Source organism: Myxocyprinus asiaticus, chromosome 37 (genome assembly GCF_019703515.2).
Source record: "Myxocyprinus asiaticus isolate MX2 ecotype Aquarium Trade chromosome 37, UBuf_Myxa_2, whole genome shotgun sequence".
NCBI classification, from domain to species: Eukaryota; Metazoa; Chordata; class Actinopteri; order Cypriniformes; family Catostomidae; genus Myxocyprinus; species Myxocyprinus asiaticus.
In genome coordinates this window covers 25,547,210-25,567,753 of record NC_059380.1, presented here as the reverse complement: position 1 = coordinate 25,567,753, position 20,544 = coordinate 25,547,210, and the positions used below count along the sequence as shown (strand labels likewise).

At 37.7% G+C, this 20,544-nt stretch overlaps 1 protein-coding gene across 2 annotated transcripts in view; it reads right to left on the bottom strand.

Moving 5' to 3' along the window:
- Nucleotides 1-10,190: 10,190 nt before the first annotated feature.
- The window catches only part of LOC127428176 (POC1 centriolar protein homolog A-like), a 134,543-nt gene continuing 124,189 nt past the window's right edge, over nucleotides 10,191-20,544 (bottom strand). The window contains exon 9 of one of the 2 annotated variants that reach the window (XM_051676344.1): nucleotides 10,191-11,492. In XM_051676344.1, the coding sequence (XP_051532304.1) occupies nucleotides 11,409-11,492 (84 nt within the window). In that variant the 3' untranslated portion in view covers nucleotides 10,191-11,408. The remainder of the gene's footprint in view (nucleotides 11,493-20,544) is intronic. The other variant, XM_051676343.1, reaches the window with a different exon arrangement.

Below are 20,544 nucleotides of genomic sequence, written 5' to 3'. Positions count from 1 at the left end.
CATATACAGTAAATGAACACACTTTCCAGAAGGCCAACAATTCACTAAAAATGTTTTTTTTTTATTGGTCTTATGATGTATTCTAATTTTATGAGATAGTGAATTGGTGGGTTTTTGTTAAATGTGAGCCAAAATCATCACAATTAAAAGAACCAAAGACTTAAACTACTTCCGTCTGTGTGCATTGAATTTATTTAATACACAAGTTTCACAATTTGAGTTGAATTACTGAAATAAATGAACTTTTCCACGACATTCTAATTTATTGAGATGCACCTGTAGTTTAGAGAAAACTTGTGTTGAAAATGCATGTATTAAATATGATACAACAGGCTTGAGGCATATATCTTAATCATCATTACAACTGATTCTATTGTACATTTTGCCTGCCACAAAAAAAAATACAGAACTTTGAAAATACTAATATATATTTCTTTAAAGGTATATTTGAAGTATTGTTATATATGCAGCCTGCTCTTCTGTTAGAAAATATCACTGTTTTACATTACAAGCTATAATGATGGCACCTTACCATAACCCCTTGAGACCCAGCAATAAAAAAAGGTTTTATGATTTTGCTATTGTTTTTTTTTTTTTTTTAAATACACACACACATACACACACACACACACGTTGTTGGTGCAGCTATCCTTATGAGGACTCTCCATAGATATAATGATTTTTATACTGTACAAACTATAGATTCTATCCCCTAACCCTAACCCTCACAAAAAACATTCTGCATTTTAATACATTTTCAATAAAACATCATTTAGTATGTTTTTTAAGTGACTAGAAATGTCCTCATAAACCACATTTATAGCATAATACCCTTGTAATTACCAGTCTGTAACCTAAAAAATGTCCTCGTAAACCACCCAAACCTGCCCACACACACACACACACAAGATAAATTTAAATAACAAAAGTTCTATACAACAAATTATGATTTTTAGTTTTTTTATATTCTGACAATTATTTTAAATGTCAGTGTAAGAGCTACTGAGAAAAGGTATTTACAAAAATTTTCAAATTTAAACAAATGCGTTATATAAAATAAGAGGTAACAAAATATTTATAAAAAATTATATTTTTAGATTCTGGTAAAGAAACACACACACGCACGCAAGCACACATGCACACACATACAGTATAAGCTATATTTACACTGAACATATTCACGCACTGAAAGGAGCAGATTGATTATTGTCTGCATGAACAAGTAACCATAGACAATTTCCTTCTTTAACTTGTAAGTAATCCCTTCAAGCATTGTGATACATGTTTTTTTGTTGTTGTTTTTTTTTACATATTACATTTTTGGGGCATCACTTGCTGTTTTCATCCTCTCTGGTTCCGTCCAGTTCTGTTTATTCTTTCTCCTCCACCCAAACACATAAAGAGTTTTGACTTGCACTTCAACTGCACAATACCCCAATTTTCTGCCAAAAATACATTAAGAGAGGTTATATTGACTTAAAAATAAAACCCTGCGAAGTGCATGCCTCACGCTGTATGTGTCAATGATGCGATAGACAAATAGTTGTCGACTGCGGCTCCATTCATACAGCGCATATGAGCTCGCTCTCAAAATGCAGCTGTAAGTCCTGAAAATATAGGGGAGTCAGTGCAGTTGTCACTCTCATCTATAACCGAACTGTGTGTTAACAGAACTGTGCTGTATATGCAGCACGCTAAATCAGGAATGACAATCTTATGCTGCTGTGTAAACAGCTATACTACCCTGCAAAGGATAAATTCTGTAACTACTCATTTTGGGAAAAAATAAAAAGTTACAACGAGTACTGGGTCTCTTAGACCGTAATCTGATCATAATCCTATGACAGAGGAGTTTGGCTTAATTATGCTTAGACTCAGAAAAAAAAAAAATGTGATTTTTTGCGAACACATTTGGCTGGACAATCAAACAACTTTGAAGCTATTTTCTTTTATTTATTTCAGGGTTTACGTAGTTACTGTGTTTTGACTTTTTCGGGCAGCAGAGTGTAGCCTGGGGTGCGTTTCCTGTACAACGATGTAACTCACTGCTTAACAACCATAGTACAATGCATCGCTGGAGAAATTAACTAGCTACTCATTACTGTTTCCCGAAACTGTAGTAACTATGTCGCACATCCATCATTCAAATCACGTTGGTTCAACAACATAGAGCATAATAAATCAACAACATGTTATGTAGGGGGTGGAGTAAACACTTCTGTGGATATTAAATTATAAAAGCTAATTTACACCTACACCAGAAAGCCGCTTTATCCAAGAAAACTGCTGGAAACAGGAAAGCTGCATGGACTGTGTAATGTGACATACATATGATGCTATAGATAGGTTTCCCTCTACATCAGACTTTGGGGTTCCCCTGACACTCTTCAAAAACCTATCAACACTTATGCATTAACATAAACAAATAAAAGCTGTGTTCTCCAACAGAAACCATGTGATAAAGCACTTTCTCTTAACAACTATTAAATCCTTAAATGGCTGCATTCACGTTTTTGTGACGTTTCAGAAAGCGACTTTCTGCAAACCCCCGGAATAAGCTGTATTCTTAAATGCATGTGAACGTGGTCAAAGTCTTGACAGAATGAAAGATATATGTGAGGAGGAGGAGGGTGGGGCTGGGCTGTGAGGACACACGACTGGCTCTGAATCGGGCTGATCAGCCAACAGGGTGATAAAGGTGAGCCGGAGGCGCAAGTTCGAGAGAGAGAGACGCACGTGGCCACGTTGCATGTGTGTCTGTGTTTGTTTATGTTTGTTTTATGTTGAGTTTCTTATTCAACTTTATGTTTACTGTTTAGCTGGTTCCTGCCTCCTCCTTGCCTGTCCTTGAACTGTTACAGTGGTGCCATGACCCGGATGGGAGTGAGGTTTAGGGGGGTGAGTGTAACGTGAGCCAGCTGGTAGGTAGCTGTGCAGTATGTAAAAACCTCACTCCCCTTGCCGCACTAGCGACTGATGCTAGAGGCCGTAGCTTTGTTAGTGTGCCAGCCTCCCACACCGGAGACGCCGGTTCAAATCCCGTTCGGAGAGAGTCGAGCAGGACCAGTTACAGTGGTGCCCGAAACCCGAGAGGGAGGAGGATTGCGCTGTCGCGGAGTCCTCGCTGCTGCCATCAGCCAGGGGAGCATCCGCGGCTGTCTGCTTGGGGACGGAGGGGTCGCTGCCGGCTGCCGAGAGCCAGAGGAACCGCTGCCATCCGCCGATGAAGGGGAGGAGTGGTTCCGTCCACCAGGGGCTGGAGAACTCGCTGCCGTCCGCCAGGGGAGGAGCAAGCTGTCATCCACCAGAGGGCGGAGGAGCGGTTGAGGACCGGGCGACAGCGTGTCCAGGCACTGGCGAGTTTTCTCTCTCTCTCTCTCTCTCTCTGTCACTCCACCTCACTCTTTCCCTCTCCCCTTTCCCTCCCCTTGTCTCTCCCAGGGCTCCAGAAAGATGGGGAAGACCTGCCGGCAGGCACAGCTGGATGGGCAACTCCCCCCCCCCCCCAAGAAGAGAGGGATGGGGAGTGTGTCATGCCTGAATTGAGCGAAGGAGGAGTGTGACAAGGAGGGCAGGGCTGGGCCGTGAGGGCTAATCAGCCGGGAGGGCGATAAAGACGAGCCGGAGGCACCAGTTCAAGAGAGAGAGAGAGACGCACGCGGCCGCGTTGCATGTGTGTCTGTGTTTGTTTATGTTTGTTTTATGTTGAGTTTCTTATTCAACTTTATGTTTACTGTTCAGCTGGTTCCTACCTGCTTCTTGCCTGTCCTTGAACTGTTACAATATACTGTACATGGAATGAAATATATTGAAGCCTCAGCGAAGGCAAATGACATCCACACAGCAAACTAACAAGGAACTTCTAACCACAGGTAAAGAGCTGTAGTTCCAACCACACAGAACAGTGCGATGCTGTTTGCGAATGTTCGCTGGAACCACGGTTTTTGGAACGATCTATGTTGGCCAACTTGTGACCATAGTTAGTTAACGATGCTTTTAAGAAACACACCCCTGGCCATTTTCATTCAATTGAATATGTATTAAGTATGTCAAGCTGTGTGACAAACTACTACTAAATACTGTTTTATGCTAAAGAAATAACCCATAACCTACCAGTAGGTTTGGAAAATAAAATTACAGTTGGTCAGAGCTAAAAAATTCTTCATATTACCCCCTTTTTTAGCCTACACAACTCATTAAATGTCTGTTTTTCTTTTTTTGATGGCTGGAACTGGAAGAGGGGCATAGAAAACGAGTGGAAACATCATTTTGCAGCTCTTGCGTGGGCTGCTTGCGAGGGAAAAGGCAAGGCCTGAATTCCCAGACGAACATAAACCCAATCCTCGCTCAGGGGAAGGAAACAGGAAATGAGGCACTGCGTTGCCAGCCAAGCCTGAGCAGTATTAGTTATCAGCATGGACATTAATTTACTTCTTTTATCTGAAAACACAGTTGTAGTGTTTTTTTAGGCTGCTGCTTTTGCCTTTTAATAAACACATAATAGAGTAGTTTAAAAGCTTCCTAGTCAAGTGTACAGCCATCATACTGTGACAAAAAAAGATAAAGAAATTTAAAACAACAGAAAAAAAACAACAGAAAATCACATCAGTTGTGCTTTTCCATTCAGCACAAAACGACACCTGCTGACATTGTGTATTAAATGCAATTTTTAGATAGATAGATATTTACAGTATGTGTAGTTTAAAAGGAAAAAGTATGATTTACCTTTGATTTAACAATGAAAATTGATAGGAATTTATATTATTTAATTTATATCATCAACAAGATAGTACATGTACTTTTGCAGAAAATTATTGTTAAAATTCTAAAACAATATATATATATATATATATATATATATATATATAAATTGTTCCTAGAAGAATTGCCCCTGCATAACCCATCAAATTTAATAATATTCTATTGAAATATATATATATTATTTATATCAGGTATGCACTTTGGGGTGTTTCAATGTTACATTTAATGTTGCCATTGCTTCTGCAATTTTTTTGTCATTTCAGTAGGTTGATGTATATTAACATTATATGATTAAATTATGTATGTGGTGGTGAACTGTAAAATATTCAGGCACCAAAATGATATCCTGCAATGCCTGAAAAATGGTCTCTTAATTTTTACAATGAATTTCAGGCAAATTGCAGCTGCCTGTTTTATTTTATTTAAACGTAAATTTAACAGGATTTTGTTGACATTTTCCAACTTTCCCTTATTTTATTAGCAAATGTGCACATTTATTAAAAATAAATAAATAAAATAAATATATTGACATAGGGCTAGTATTATACAGTATATTTATTCACTATTCACATACAGTATATATTAATTGTAATTATGCGATGAATTTAAAATTATTGCGCTTAATTTACACTTTTAAACAGATTAATATTTTTACGCGATTTACGCATTTATCAATTTTTATATTCGTTTCTGACAAAGACCTCTTAATGCCAGTCTTTTGTTCAAAACAAATCTAGATCAAGTTCTTTGCGGAATTTAATTACCACAGAAGCACGTTAGCTTGTTGGAGTTCTCCCGTGGAAGGTCTATGAGAATTTAAACTCAAATCAATATTTCATATCCATTTATTTAAATGCTGAGTTGACGTGAGTAGCTGAGATTTATTACACAAAAGAGAAAATGTAGAGTCAGTCTATCATGAACCCCATCAGAGTGATACACCTTTATTAGCCTTTACGGTAACACTTTAGTTCAGGGACCAGAAATTAGACAGTAATTCATAACTAATAATTACACTTGTAAGTGACTAGTTATGGACTTGTTTGGCATTATAAATTATTTATTAAGCTTTTATTGGCTGATTTCTTATTCTCGCTTTATAGCCCCTTTATACAGTATTTGCTTTTGTCATAATTAATTTATTTGCTAAAAACAAAACGTATCAATAGCTAGTATGATGCAAAATACATCCTTTATAGGTTCTCAGTACTCTGTGTGAATGTGCGACTTATAAGTATGGAATACATGTAATACATATAATATTTCATCAAAGCAGGGAAGGTTATAGTTAGGTTTAGGGGTTGGTGTAGGGTGTCTGTGTGACTCTAAATAAACATGCTGCAGAAGGCCTAATGAAAAATGCCTAATAAATACCGTATCATTTCAAACAAGTCCGTAACTAGTACCTTACAACTCCATTTATTAGTCATTAATTACTAATTTCTGATCCCTAAAATTAAGTGTTACCGACTTTGCATTATGCCTTACTTAATTTAGCTTGAGATGGCACAATGCAATTCAGACATTCATTGTCCCACTGAATGTTTGAAATCGTACAGAAATGTACTTTAAAAATAATCCAGGCCACAGTTTCATAGAATGACCCTCCTAACATTTATGTCCTCAAGAGCCAAGAAGAAAGCTTGTTTATATTTTAAATCCTATAAATCTTAATGCAAAAATAATGATCAGGCAATTCAGAGGCCAAGAAAACAGACTTAAGAAAGTTCTCAGATCTCTTAAACTCTGACATAGCGCTTTTCTCAAATGGCAGTGGCACACAGAAGATCGGGGCGAAAATGCATTCAGATGTTAATTCCTTGTAATCTCCCTCCGAAAACAAACACATAAGCACTGAATAAGTGAAGAACTAACTGCACTTGTAATTAAATCCAGCTGTTATTACGGTCACCATAGGTTCAGTTTCAGATAGCACGCCCACTGACTGCCCAGAGTCCGTCTGATGCATATTGCACACAAAACCGGAAAGCACTTTCTCCATCTGCGAAGTTCCTGGAAACAAAGCTGTGTTTATATGGCATCAGGTTGATACAATGAGCACTTTTGTGGATTAAATTATTACTGGATTTGCCAAAGTTTGTTAGGTTAGTGGCATCAGATCTTTTAAAGATATTCAGAGTTTTTAAAGGCACATAATAGAAAGTGAACTAGATATCTAGGAACAGAACTGTATATTTCACTTTGTTAAATTTTGCCATTTTTTTTCAGTGTTTTTTGTGCAACTGTTCACGCTATTATTTAAAGGCATAGTTCACCCAAAAATGATTAAAAAAAAAAAAATAATAATCTCTTTATTTACTCACCATCATGCAGTTCCCAACCCATATGACTTTCCTTCTTCTGCAGAAGTCAACGAAATTTGAGTTGTTTTTCATACAATGTAAGTCAATGGGGTCTAAAGATTTCAAGCTCCACAAAGCACATAAAGGCAGCATAGAAGTAATCCATATGACTTGAGTGGTTTAACACATGTCTTCTACCCACCACTCGAGTCGTATGGATTACTTTTATGCTGCTTTTATGTCCTTTTTGGAGCTTGAAAGTTTTGTACCCAATTGACTTGCATTGTATGGGGGGGGGGGGGGTGTTGGAGAACATGCATCCTTCAAAATATCTTAATTTGGGTTCCACAGAAGAAAGTCGGCAGAGTTTGTACAGTATAAGGGTGAGTAAATGTTAAGAGAATTATATTTTATGAGTAAACTATTCTTTAAGTATTTTTCTGGAGCTTCTACAATTGTGATATAGTCTATTTCAGATAATCCCAGTCCTAAATGACATAAACTAGTCTTGAACAGGGCGGCTGAAGGCAAATCTCTTGTTATCTGGATGTATGAAGCAAGGACCTGTTCAGTACAGAGCCAAACCCCCTGATAGGAAAGAAAAGAAGGAAAAGAGTAGACCATCTTGAGAATTTCTGTTTTGTTTTTCTTTTTCCATGAGTGTGAAATGCTGTGCAAACTCAGGGAATAGCATCTTTCTGTCCTTTTAGATTGTGGCTTGTTATTTTCTGGATGCTCCTGAATTGAGCAGTGCTACACTCTGAAAGGGATTTTAAGTTTTAAAAATGAGCAAACAAAGCCAAACGTGGCCTAATGAATGTATTAAAGAAAAACTAAATTATAATTGAATCGTTGCTATTGCCAGGGTTGGGAGGGTTACTTTTGAAATGTATTCCACTACAGATTACAGAATACATGCTGTAAAATGTCATTTGTAACATATTCCGTTAGATTACTCAAGGTCAGTAACGTATTCTAAATACTTTGGATTACTTCTTCAGCACTGGTAGATTTTTTTTTCACTTGTTTTGACTATAAAAACAGTACAGTAAGACAAAAATACATTCTCTGAAAAACCTAAATATCTTATGCAGTGTTGTTTCTAAAACAAGATCAATCAAATTGATTTTGTTTTAAGGATTTTTAGATATTTTTTACAGGAAAACAATACAAACATTTTTATCAAGAATAAGATTTTTGACCTAATATCAAAGGTCTTACTAGAAAAAATAAATTATGATCTAATGTGAATTTTCTTGATAAAAAAATATGATCGTGCCTGGTAATGTGCATGTAAAATGGCTAGAAATAGCATTTTATCTTAGCGTAAAGCTGACAATTTATTTCTTGTGCTCCAAACGTACTTCTCTGTCTGCTTGTATGAATGTAACACATCATAAGAAAGTGTTTCACCGCTGTTCAAATGCACTTTGGATCGCATCATTTATATGTATAAATGTTTTCCATCTGAAAGGACTAAATATTAAATGAAAGCAATGGCAATAAAATGCAAAGGAATCTCTTCAGTAATCAAAATACTTTTTGAATGTAACTGTATTCTAATTACCAATGATTTTAAATGTAACTGTAGTGGAATACAGTTACTTATATTTTGTATTTTAAATACGTAATCCTGTTACATGTATTCCGTTACTCCCAACACTGGCTATTGCATAGACTAACAAGTACAACTAATTAATTCATCAAGAAATCAAAATCCATATGATTTTCCCCTTGAGCACATGGAGAAGCTTTTGAAGAATGTTTAGATTGCTCTAATTCATTCAATGGAAGTGAATAGGGACCAGGGTCTGTCAAGCTAAAAAAGGACAACAAAAAGCATTAAAACAGCAGACTCATGCACTATATTCCAAGACTTCTGAATCCATTCTGTATTTGAGGAACAGACTGCAATTCAAGTTATTATTCTCTGAAAACCTTGCCTGGAAAATGTTCTTGACAGCTGTGGTCACCATTCACTCATTGTAAGGAAAGGAGCAGCTTGGACATTCTAGTATAAATATTTTCAAGATCAAGTTCAAGTTTACGGAAGAATCAAGTCATGCAGGTTTCTAAAATAGTTTAAAAACATTTTTTGGTTGAACTATTCTTTAAATGGTGGTACAGCTTTTTTTTTTTTTTTTTTGTGCAGTTATCTAAATGTTTCAGTTAAGCAATAAGGTGTGGAAGGCTGTGCTATAATATGAATTTGGTCACAGCTAAAAGGCATTGTTAAGCACGATGAGCAGTAGAGTATATTCGCAATACAGCATGTCCCTGAGTGCCTTATAAAAGACTATAAAATTCCATGACTTTACCAGTAATTTGTGATTACTGGATAACATTTTTTTTTTTAATGTTACAATAATTGCACTCACATAGAGCTTATGCAAACTTGAAGGGATAGTATACCCAAAAATGAAAATTCTCTCATCATTCGCTCATCCTCATGCCATCCCAGATGTGTATGACTTCCTTTTCAGAAAAACATCTCAGCTCTGTTGGTCCATAAAATGCAAGTGCATGGTGTCCAAAACTTCGAAGGCCCTAAAAGCATTTAAAGGCAGCTTAAAATGTATTAACTCCAGTGGTTTAATCCATAACTTTAGAAGCGATGTGTTAGGTGTGGGTGAGAAACAGATCAATATTTAAGTCCTTTTTTTACTATAAATTCTTCTCCCTGCCCAGTAGGTGGAGATATGAAGAATGCAAATCGCAGAGAAAAAAAAAAAGAGAAAAAAGAAGAATATAGAAGTGAAAGTGGACATTTATAGTCAAAAAGGACTTAAATATTGATCTGTTTCTCACCCACACCTATCATAACACTTCTGAAGGAATGGATTTAAACCACTGGAGTCGTATGTATTTCTTTTATACTGCCTTTATGTGCTTGTTGGAGCTTCAAAGTTCTGGCCACAATTCAGCTGCATTGTGCTATTTTTCTAAAAATCTTTGTTCAGTAGAAGAAAGTCATACACATCTGGGATGGCATGAGGATGAGTAAATTATGAGAAAAAGCTCATTTTTGGTGAACTATTCTTTTAAGACCTTTGCTGTGTGTATCTCTCTGCGCCCAAAATCACGTACTCTCACAGTATGTACTGTATTTGATAAAGGATGCACTTCTCAGATGATAAAACAGTAAGTTTTTTTTAGGTATGCATTATAATAGGGAAGTATGTATATTCAGACATGGCATCTGTGTCTAACAACAGCCTTTAGCTTCAACTATATTCGTAATTTAACACCGCCTCTCCTCATTGCTTATTTTAGCACAGTAGAAACCTTGTATAGACCAATCAGCATCAAGGACTCTTTTTATTATTTACAGTAATACACAATAAGAGCACCGAATAGTGTGCACAAAAAGCATAATGTCATATAAACAAAACTTTATTTTTCTCAAAGAAAATGTCAATAAAGCAAAACATAAAATGCACAATAAAACCCAGTTAAAGGGCAAGTTCACCCCAAAATTTTAATTCTGTCATCATTTACTCCCCCTCATGTTGTTCCAAACACAAATGACATGACCCCCCCATGGAACACGAGGAAATATTTGACAGAATGTTAGCCTCAGTCACTTTCATTGAATGGAAAATGAGGCAAGTGAAAGTTTACGGAGGCTGTCATTCTGCCAAACATCTCCTTTTGTCTTCCAAGGGAAAAAGAAAGTCATATGGGTTTGGAATTAAATGAGAGTCAGAGATTAAAGACATAATTTACATTCTTTTGCATAAACTATTCCTTTAAGACCAACAGCTCATTAAATTTTAAGAAAATCTATCACAGGTTCACAAGAAAAATGAACAATCAACAATACAGCAACAAAAGTGAAAAAGACAACAAATCCAAGCTAATTTAGTTTAAAATATGAAAAGGCATACTGCTTAGCTTCCACAAGTAAAGAATGCTTTGCATTTTGATTTCTCTTGTCAGATTTCCACCCAAGGCTGAATTTCAGTCTGTGGTTTGAGGATGGATTGCATTACAGTGAAGTTGATGCTTCCTCTGATGCTACCGCCTGTAGCACAGGACAAATGCGGAATGAACGCCCATACTCAGCAGAAACCAATACACCCTCAGCAAAATTCTGCCTTAACAGTGCTTTTCAATGCAAAAATCTGCACATCATACAAAACATCTGCTACCAAGTAATAAAACAATTGTATCTTGTTTTATTCACAACTATTTATTTTTTTTTACTCTTATTTGGGTGTGAAAGGGGCAGAAATAGACACAAGAAAGGCATTATAAAGATGTGTTTGGGTAAGTGACAGTGAGAAGTAGTTGTAGCTCCAGCAGCGTGACAAGTCTGTCTGTGTGTCTCTCTGTCTGTTTCACTCAGCTGCTCTTGTGCTGCATTTCAATACACTCCTTCAGTTTGTCTTCTGTCAGTGTCAACCTCTGCTCCAAAATGGCCACCGTCTATAAAACAAGACATGAGAGAGTGATAAGAGTGTCCCAAAATATAGGGAAGACCAAGGCTAGTTACACTAAAAAGTAAATTATGGTAAAGTCACACTTTTTTCTCCAGTAAATATTTCTCAAGATACAAAAAGATTTGTTGGCTCAACAACCATAACGTATAAAAAAAAAGCTTCTACTGGTTGAACTATTCTTTAAATAGTGGTACAGCTTTTTTTGTTGTGCAGTTATCAAAATGTTTCAGTTAAGCAATAAAGTGTGGAAGGCTGTGCTATAATATGAATTTGGTCACAGCTAAAGGGCATTGTTAGGCATGATGAGCAGTAGAGTATATTCGCAATACAGCATGTCCCTGAGTGCCTTATAAAAGACCAATGAAATTCTATGACTTTACCAGTACTTTGTGATTACTGGATAAGAATTTTTTTTTAAATGTTACAATAACTGCACTCACATAGAGCTTATGCAACTTAAAGGAATAGTTCACCCAAAAATGAAAATTCTCTCATCATTCGCTCATCCTCATGCCATCCCAGATATGTATGACTTTTTTCTGCAGAACACAAACGAAGGTTTTCAGAAGAATATCTCAGCTCTGTTGGTCCATACAATGCAAGTGCATGGTGACCAAAACTTTGAAGGCCCTAAAGGCATATAAAGGCTGCATAAAAGTAATCCATACGACTCCAGTGGTTTAATCCATACTTTTAGAAGCTATATGATAGGTGTGGGTAAGAAACAGATCAATATTTAAGTCCTTTATTACTATAAATTCTTCTCCCTGCCAAGTAGGTGGCGATATGCACGAAGAATGCAAATCGGCAAAAAAAAAAAAAAAAAAAGTCCTTTTATTCACAACTATTAACAAAGAAATGAGGATCTTTATTTTTTTTTAACTCAACCATAACGTATAAAAATAAAAAGCTTCTACTCAGAAATTTACATATATATAATTTTAAGCTGTACTTAATTTCTATTAATGTGTACAACACAAAATATAAATTTTAAGGCGAACTTAGTTACATAAAGTAAATGAATAATAATGAGTTCATTGAACTTCTTTAGCTTACAAATCCATACATTTAAGATTTTAAGTACTACTAACTCAAACAATCAGTACAGACCTGAGGTTGTGGGGAATACCCATAAGCCCTTGCACTTTAATAATTTCATTTAATATTTGTTTTGTCAAAATGAACTTATGTGAGCATTTAATTAGTTGTTATTAAGAATTCATAGAGATTTTTTTATTTTTAGCATTTTTTTTATTTTTATTATTGATGTTGTTTTACTGTAAATAGCTTTTTCATGTGAAGTCATGATTAGGGTGATTAGTGTTGCATAACTGGTCAACTTGGATCCTGTTAATTTCATATGATTTTTACTTGCACATGTAAATATGCACAGCTGAAGTGCAGATTTATGTGCACTTCTTTGGGGAATCAAGTTTAATGCCTGGCCTCAGTTATTATTTCCTTTAGAGTCAAGTAAATTAAGTAGAAACAGTGATATACTGTAAATATGTCAGAACAAGAGTGAGACAAAGGGACCCAAAAGCAGAAGAACAGGTCAAAGGATTTATTAACAACAGAAAATTTCAGTAAACTGAACTGGCAATGGCTGGTGATCCCAGCACTGGCTGCAGTAGCAGGAGGTGAAGAATGTGTCTTAATGCACGTAGTGGCCGCGTGTGTTCATAGACTGGGGTATGCACTGTGGAAGTCAGGAGCAGATCCATAGGAAGTGTCCATTGAAGCATGGTGTGGTGCAGAGAACAAAGGCCGGGCGAAGGAGGGCAGTCGTATTCCCGACACACGGGCAGAGATGACAGAATACTCCACTGGCGATTTGTGGACGGCGAGGACAGGTGCAAAGCAAACTGGAAGGTAACTACATTTCCCGACATGCGGGCAGAGACAGGCAACCAACAGATACACGAGACAGCACCAACTAGACAAAGAGAGCAAGGTTAGCTGCTTGACAGCACAAACAATAATCTAGCGAAGACAGTGAGGGCACACAAGGATTAAGTGTAGCCAGGTGTAGCTAGCACATTAATCAGTGGCATGACCAGCGCCTCCCCGGGAAGGATCAATGTTCCCATGGAAACACTGATCATGCATGCTGGCTCTGCCAGCGAGACATGAGGGAGAGAGAAAAACAAAACAACAGAATAAACCGGCAAATTCACCGGAGCCTTGACCCAACACCTCTCCTCAGGTACATAACCATCCCAGTCGACCAGATATTGGTACACTTAGACGGGAGTGGTCGGGTGCAAATTGGAATGAAAAAAACTTTTTTAATTTAGAGACGTGGAAAACGGGGTGAATACATTTGAGGTGAGGTGGTAATTTGAGGCAGACCGCAACAGGACTAATGACATTGGCGATGGGAAACAGCCCGATAAACTTGGGACCCAGCTTATGTGAGGGTAGTCGGAGCGGAATGTCCTTGGAGGACAACCAAACCTTCTGCCCACACATTTAAGCTGGGGGCTTAGACTGGTGTCAGTCCACTGACCTCTTGACGCGAGTGCCAGTCCATATGAGGGCTTCTCTGGCCGGTGATGGGTTCGTCCAACTGGACCCTAGGAAGCCACCATTTTGAAGCCAAGTCGATGTCAATGAAGTTCCCTTTGGCTCCGGAATCCACCAGAGCCGAGACCGTGTGACTGGCAGAACCATACTGCAGTCGGGCCGGGAGAATAGAACGAAGTCAGGGGGCTATGTCCAATGGTGTTGCGCTCGCCAGTTACCCCCTTCCTACTGACGAGTGGTGTCTTTTAACAGGCAGGCAAAAGAGAAATGGCCTGAACCAGGCACAAGAAAAGCATAGTCCCTCAACTAGGCGTCGGCGCTTCTCCTTACATGACATCGGCGTTCTCCTGACTTGCATGGGCTCAGTGTCGGAACGAGATTCATGTGACCTGGTCGAAGTAGTGGGTCAGAGGGAATGGTCAGCCGCCCGAGAGGGTGAAGAGGGGCGTCGATGGTAATTATGGCGGAGGGCCAGGCGTTGATCGACTGAGGTCCACAAAGTCGTCAAAATGAGGGGGAAGATCCAAAGGATAAATCTCATTCTGGACATTGTCGGAAAGCCCACGCAAAAACAGGTCCCACATGGCGTGGTTGTTCCACTCACAGGAAGCGGCCAGGGTGCGAAACTCAATCGCATGGTCAGCAACTCGATCTCCTTGGAACAGTCCGGATAAGACCCTCCCAGCCTCCTGAAGCCTCCTTTGAGCCGCATGATCAAACACTTGCTGACGTTCAGAGGAGAAAGCTTCATAAGTGGCGCAGCACGGATGTCTGTTGTCCCACATGGCAGTCCCCCACTCACCAGCCCTTCTGGAGTGGAGCTTGATTTGACGGGAACCGTCAAAGCCGATGGGGGTGTTTCTTGAAAGGGACCGGGATGGGGAGAGGACGGAGTTGTTGGACCACTGCGTTGAGTTCAGCGAGCTGCGATGCCATCAGCTCCAATGCCCGGTTAGAAGCGGACATTTTATCCTGTTGATGCCCCAGCAGTGCTCCTTGCTGCGAAAGGGTGGAGCAAAGAGTAGATTCCTTCACTGGGTCCATGAGTGGCTAGATTATTCTGTCAGAACGAAAGTGAGACAAAGGGATCCAAAAGCATTCAACTAACAGGATTTACTAACAACAGAAAATGTCAGTAAACTGAACTGGCGATCCCAGCACTGGCTGCAGTAGCAGGAGGTGAAGAACGAGTCTTAGTGCGCATAGTGGCCACACAGTGGGCAAAGGTGGAGTGTGTTCGTAGACAGGTGTATGCATTGTGGAGGTCAGGAGCACATATGTAGGAAGTCTCTGTTGATGGTGTGGTGCAGAGAACAAAGACCCGGCGAAGGAGGGCAGTCGTATTCCCGACAAGGGGGCAGAGACAGGCAACCAACAGATACATGAGACAGCACCAACTAGACAAAGAGAGCAAGGTTAGCCGCATGAGAGCACAAACAATAATCTAGTGAAGCTAGTGAGGGCACACAAGGATTAAGTAGGGAGTGCAATCAGAGTGGAACAGGTGTAGCTAGCACGTTAATCAGTGGCATGATCAGCGCCTCCCTGGGAACGATCAATGTTCCCATGGAAACACTGATCATATGTGCCGGCTCTGCTTTCAAGACATGAGGGAGAGAGAAAAACAAAACAACAGAATAAACCGGCAAACTCACCAGAGCCGTGACAAAATTTAAATTTCAAACAACTTGCTATTCGTTGCTAAGTCTTATTCATGTGACACATTTTTAAGTAAATGAAGTTGAATGAACTGATATATTTGTGTACATCTAACAAAGGTTTTCTAGTTGTGCTGACAAAAATGACCATATGTTGAATTTAATTAAAAAATGTGATAAAAATATGCTACGTATATATTTTTTGTAAATCCAACACATAATTTTTTTCCAGTGATAAGTTTATAAAAAAAAAAAAAAAAAGAAACATCAATTTCTGTATCACAACAAACCTTGGCTACAAAAAAATAAAATAAAATAAAATAAAATATTTAACATTTTCAACAGCATTGCCCAAGAACAAAAAAGAAAGTTATAGCGGGGCATATTATTTGGGGTAAGCTGTCACAATGGAACCGAACATAATTGTGAAGCACAAAACAATTCATGAAACAACAAAAATGTAAAATGTAATGCACAAGAAAATTAAACCTGTAATTAATTGTATAAATTTATATATATATATATATATATATATATATATATAAAGGTCCCAGGGGGTGCCTGTAGAATTAAAGAGTTACATTTCAGTCAGCTCCTCACACAAAGCTATCGTATGACTTCAGAAGATTTGTATGGACCACTTTAATGATGCTTTTATGGTGCCTTTGCATTCTTTTTAAAGTTTGAAAGCTAGAAAGAGCAACCAGTAAATTCTTTAAAATTTCTCCCTTTGTGTTCCATGGACCAAAAAAGTTTAAAAGGGTTTGAAATGACAATTTCTGTTTATAGGTAAACAACTCTTTTAATAAAAATTAATCCCTGGAACATAACAGTGACTGCAGAAACAAAAAAATGATAAAAGAATGAAAATGAAAAAGAAAGAGTGAAGAACCAAATGAAAGCAAAACTTCTTGATATCTCAAGAAAATAAAGGATGGAGAAAGAGTTAGGCAGACAGACAGATTCAGGCGTGGGAGGGAGTCATAATCCATAGTCACAAGAATGCATGAATGCATCTATTTTGGCCAACCCCAAACAGATGTGCTGTTCTCCTCATAGACAAACCCGCTGATTATGTGGGTCGGAATACAAGCCCCCTCGCTCATGGCATGAGACAGAAACCATACACCACATCCTCTATGTAGGGTGGAAGCACAGACAGACCCCCTCAAGAAAGCGCCCTTCTCTGTGCACTTCTAAGGATAAGATGAGGGAATGGAGGCAGGATGTCTTGTGCCAGGGTAAGTATGGCGCAGTGCGCCTATCATGAGGGCACAGGCAAGGAACACACTGACCTTAATGTAGTGTGGCGGGTGGGCTGAAGCCCTTGCATTCACAACAGCACATCTGTTGTGGGAGCGCTAACAGTGTGTCCTGAAAACAAGCTTCCTGGGAGAAATGTGCAGTAATCATTTGCTTCTTTGCTCTAGTAGTACTCAGTCAAAGCTAGAAAGCTAATAGCACATAAGTGGATTTTACATAATATTACTAAACCTACAGTATTTTTGTCGCATTTGTCTAATTTTGTTACAAATATGCTGTGGGTCCCAAAAGTTTTAGACCACTAGTGAAAATGCTTCTATTTTGCATTTTCTTTTTTTTTTTTACAATTATTATTACAACTTATATTATAGGCATAACAATCTGAGTGAAAATAGAATTCTTTTCATATTTTGCTTTAAAAATGTGTAATTTTTTCACATAAAAATTAGGCCTGTCGATTAAGTTTGATTAATTTTAGGAAAATAACAAGTTAAAAAAAAAGAATAATAATTATGTCCCTTGACTGTACGTATATTTTGGAGCAATTGAAGCTTGAAGTACTGCCTTGATGTTTTTGTGAATCAGGGGCAGTAGGGGGCAGTCAGCGCAGACTCAGCTTATGGCTATACTGGCAATGCTGCATAATGGTGCAAGATGCTAAAAACTAGTGAAACGTGATGCAACATAAGTGAGACGCTCCAAAAGCATTTGTTTTACGCAGACGGAACACATCCTGAGAGACTGATGATCTCAATTGCAAAACGGAAAGTTGTCTGAAGTAGGCCAATAATACTGATGTTCAATGGAAATAACAGAAACAACAAATAGACTTCTAAAGCCACTTTATGTATAGTTTAATCAGTTTTTACTTGTGTACTCCCACAATAATGTAATATTTTAATTATCTGAATTATATTTATATTATAATTATTTTAATTAAATAATCTTTATTTGGGGGCCTTTCTCAGTAATAACTGATACATGCAATTAATAGCAATAAAAGTGTAATTACAATTAAAATGTTAACAGTTGGCCCTGTAGCACAACATTAAATATCAAACATTGCTCTGGTTGGTTGAGAATCTTAAAGGAATAGTTCACCCAAAAATGTAAATTATCTTATAATTTACTCACCCTCATGCCATCCAAGGTGTGTATGACTGTCTTTCTTCAGCAGAACACAAATTAAGAATTTTAAAAGAATATTTCAGCTATGTAGGTCCATAAAATTTTTACTTCCGTCCAGCTCATTGAGGAGGGTGGAGTTCAAACTGCCTTTCACGTGATGTAAGCGCGTAAACCTCCTCTGCATAGATATTCATACGTAGATCCCTTATTAGCAGCTGTTTCTATGGACCACGATACTTTTTCGGTCTGAGCAAGGAGCTCGGTCTGAGGCATCTCCTCCACTCACTTGCATTCAAACCGATTCAAACAGCTTTCCTTGTTCACTATTCCAAGATGGTGCCGCAGTTGACGTATTCAAACCAGCCGAATGAGGCATCTATGTATGATTCTCTATGTTCCTCTGTTGTAAATGACAATGCGCTTCTGAATTTTTTCCTGTTTCACACGTCAGTTCTCATGTGAACTTGCCAACGTGCTTGACCTCGACCCTTGTGAATTTTTTGTAAAAAAAGTTTTAAATATTGATCTATTTCTTACACAAAGCATTTAGCTTCAGAAGACATTAATTTATCCACTGAGTCGAATGGATTACTTTTATGTTTGCTAAAATGTGCTTGTTAGAGCTTCAAAAATTTGACTCCCATTCACTTGCATTTTATGGACCTACAGAGTTGAAATATTCTTCTAAAAATCTTCATTTGTGTCCTGAAGAAGAAAGAAAGTCATACACATCTGGGATGGCATGAGGGTAAATTATGAGAGAATTTTCATTCTTGGGTGAACTAATCCTTTTACAAGCTCGACACTGCAACATTGACTCCACCAATGGCGTGAAATTGGGGCAGTACTATCGGTTTGATCGATCAATTATATAATCACCTGATTGCGATTATTTGATCTAACAGTGGTTAAAACAACAGACAACATTTATTGTGTGCTTAAAATTAGGATAAGGGATCATTTAAAGTAATTTAAAAAAATAAGGGAATTTTAAGCAAATATAGAAATGCCATAAACAGGGTATTTTTGTGCCATATTTTCCAATGCCGGTGTAGAGCATTCTCTGAGCACTTCGAACGAACTTGACAATCTCACTGACCTGCACCACGGACTGCATTCAGAGCATCTCCTGAAGAGTGCATAAAGTTGAAAAGAAAAATGGTTTTTGGTGAACCCAAAATGCTCTGGTTTTACTTTAATGTTAAAATGTGTGTAATGGCAAATGTTCTTGGACCTCATTTATACCATTATGATGCATTCTGAGTGGCCCAATCACAAATGGACAGTGCAATACATATGTAAACAGGGTCAAAACTGTTTGTGAATGGATAGCTGAAACCATATAAAGGTGGTCAAATGCTTATCCATTCTGATGTGTAGTGGACAGCAGCGACACACAAGCCCTCATCTGTTAATCAAGTTTTTAAATGTGCTTTGGTTATGTGCTGCTTTAAAAGGAAATATCCGTCCATTCTGAAATTTTGAAAAAACAAATTATATATACAGTTGAGTGCACAAGTTTGTACCCCGCTTGCAGAATATGCAAGATGTTCATCATTTAAAAAATTAAGAGAGATAATAAAAATTGCATTTTGTTTTTTATTTAGTACTGCCCTGATGGAACTATTTTAAATAACAGATTTTTACATATATTTCATAAGACAAATAACTGTTAATAAATAAATGTTCAAAAATTTTACATTCCCTTGATTCTTAATATGGTGTGTTGCTTCCTCGATGATCAATGATTTATTTAGTGATAGTTGTGCATGAGTCACTGCTTTGTCCTGAGCAGTAAAGCTGCTCACTTTTCTTCAGAAAAATCCTCCAGGTGCTGCACGTTCTTTGGTTTCCCAGCATCTTATGCACATTTGAGTTCTTTTTAGTAGTGGCTACATGATGCTGAGATCCAACTTTTGGTACTTAGGACAATTGAGGGAATTATACACAACTATTATAAAAGATGCAAAAATGTATTGATGATGCTCAAAGAAGGTAAAACACTACATTAAGAACCAGTGGGATGTTAATGTTTGAACGCGATCATTTGTGTAAATAGTTATTATTATTATCTGTTATGTGGTTTCTGAAGGGCAGTACTAAAAATATATATATCTTTTTATATTTGTATAAATTGCAAAAGGGGTGTGTAACTTTGAGACAAAAAGGGATGCAAACTTATGCCCTCAACTGTTTATACAGTATATATCATGAGCATTATTGTGGAGATGGTCCCCTTTGCTGCTTCTAACAGGTGTTGGGTGGGTTTAAGGTCAGGGCTCTGTCCAGGCATGTTAAGATCTTCCACATCCACCTTGACAAACCATTTCTGTATAGATTTCCTGTTGTGTCTGCGAACACTGTAACAATGAAACAGGAAAGGGCCCTCGTCAAACTGTTGCCACACATTTGAAAGCACAGGAATGTCTAGAATGTTCTGAAAAACCATCCCATTCCATTATT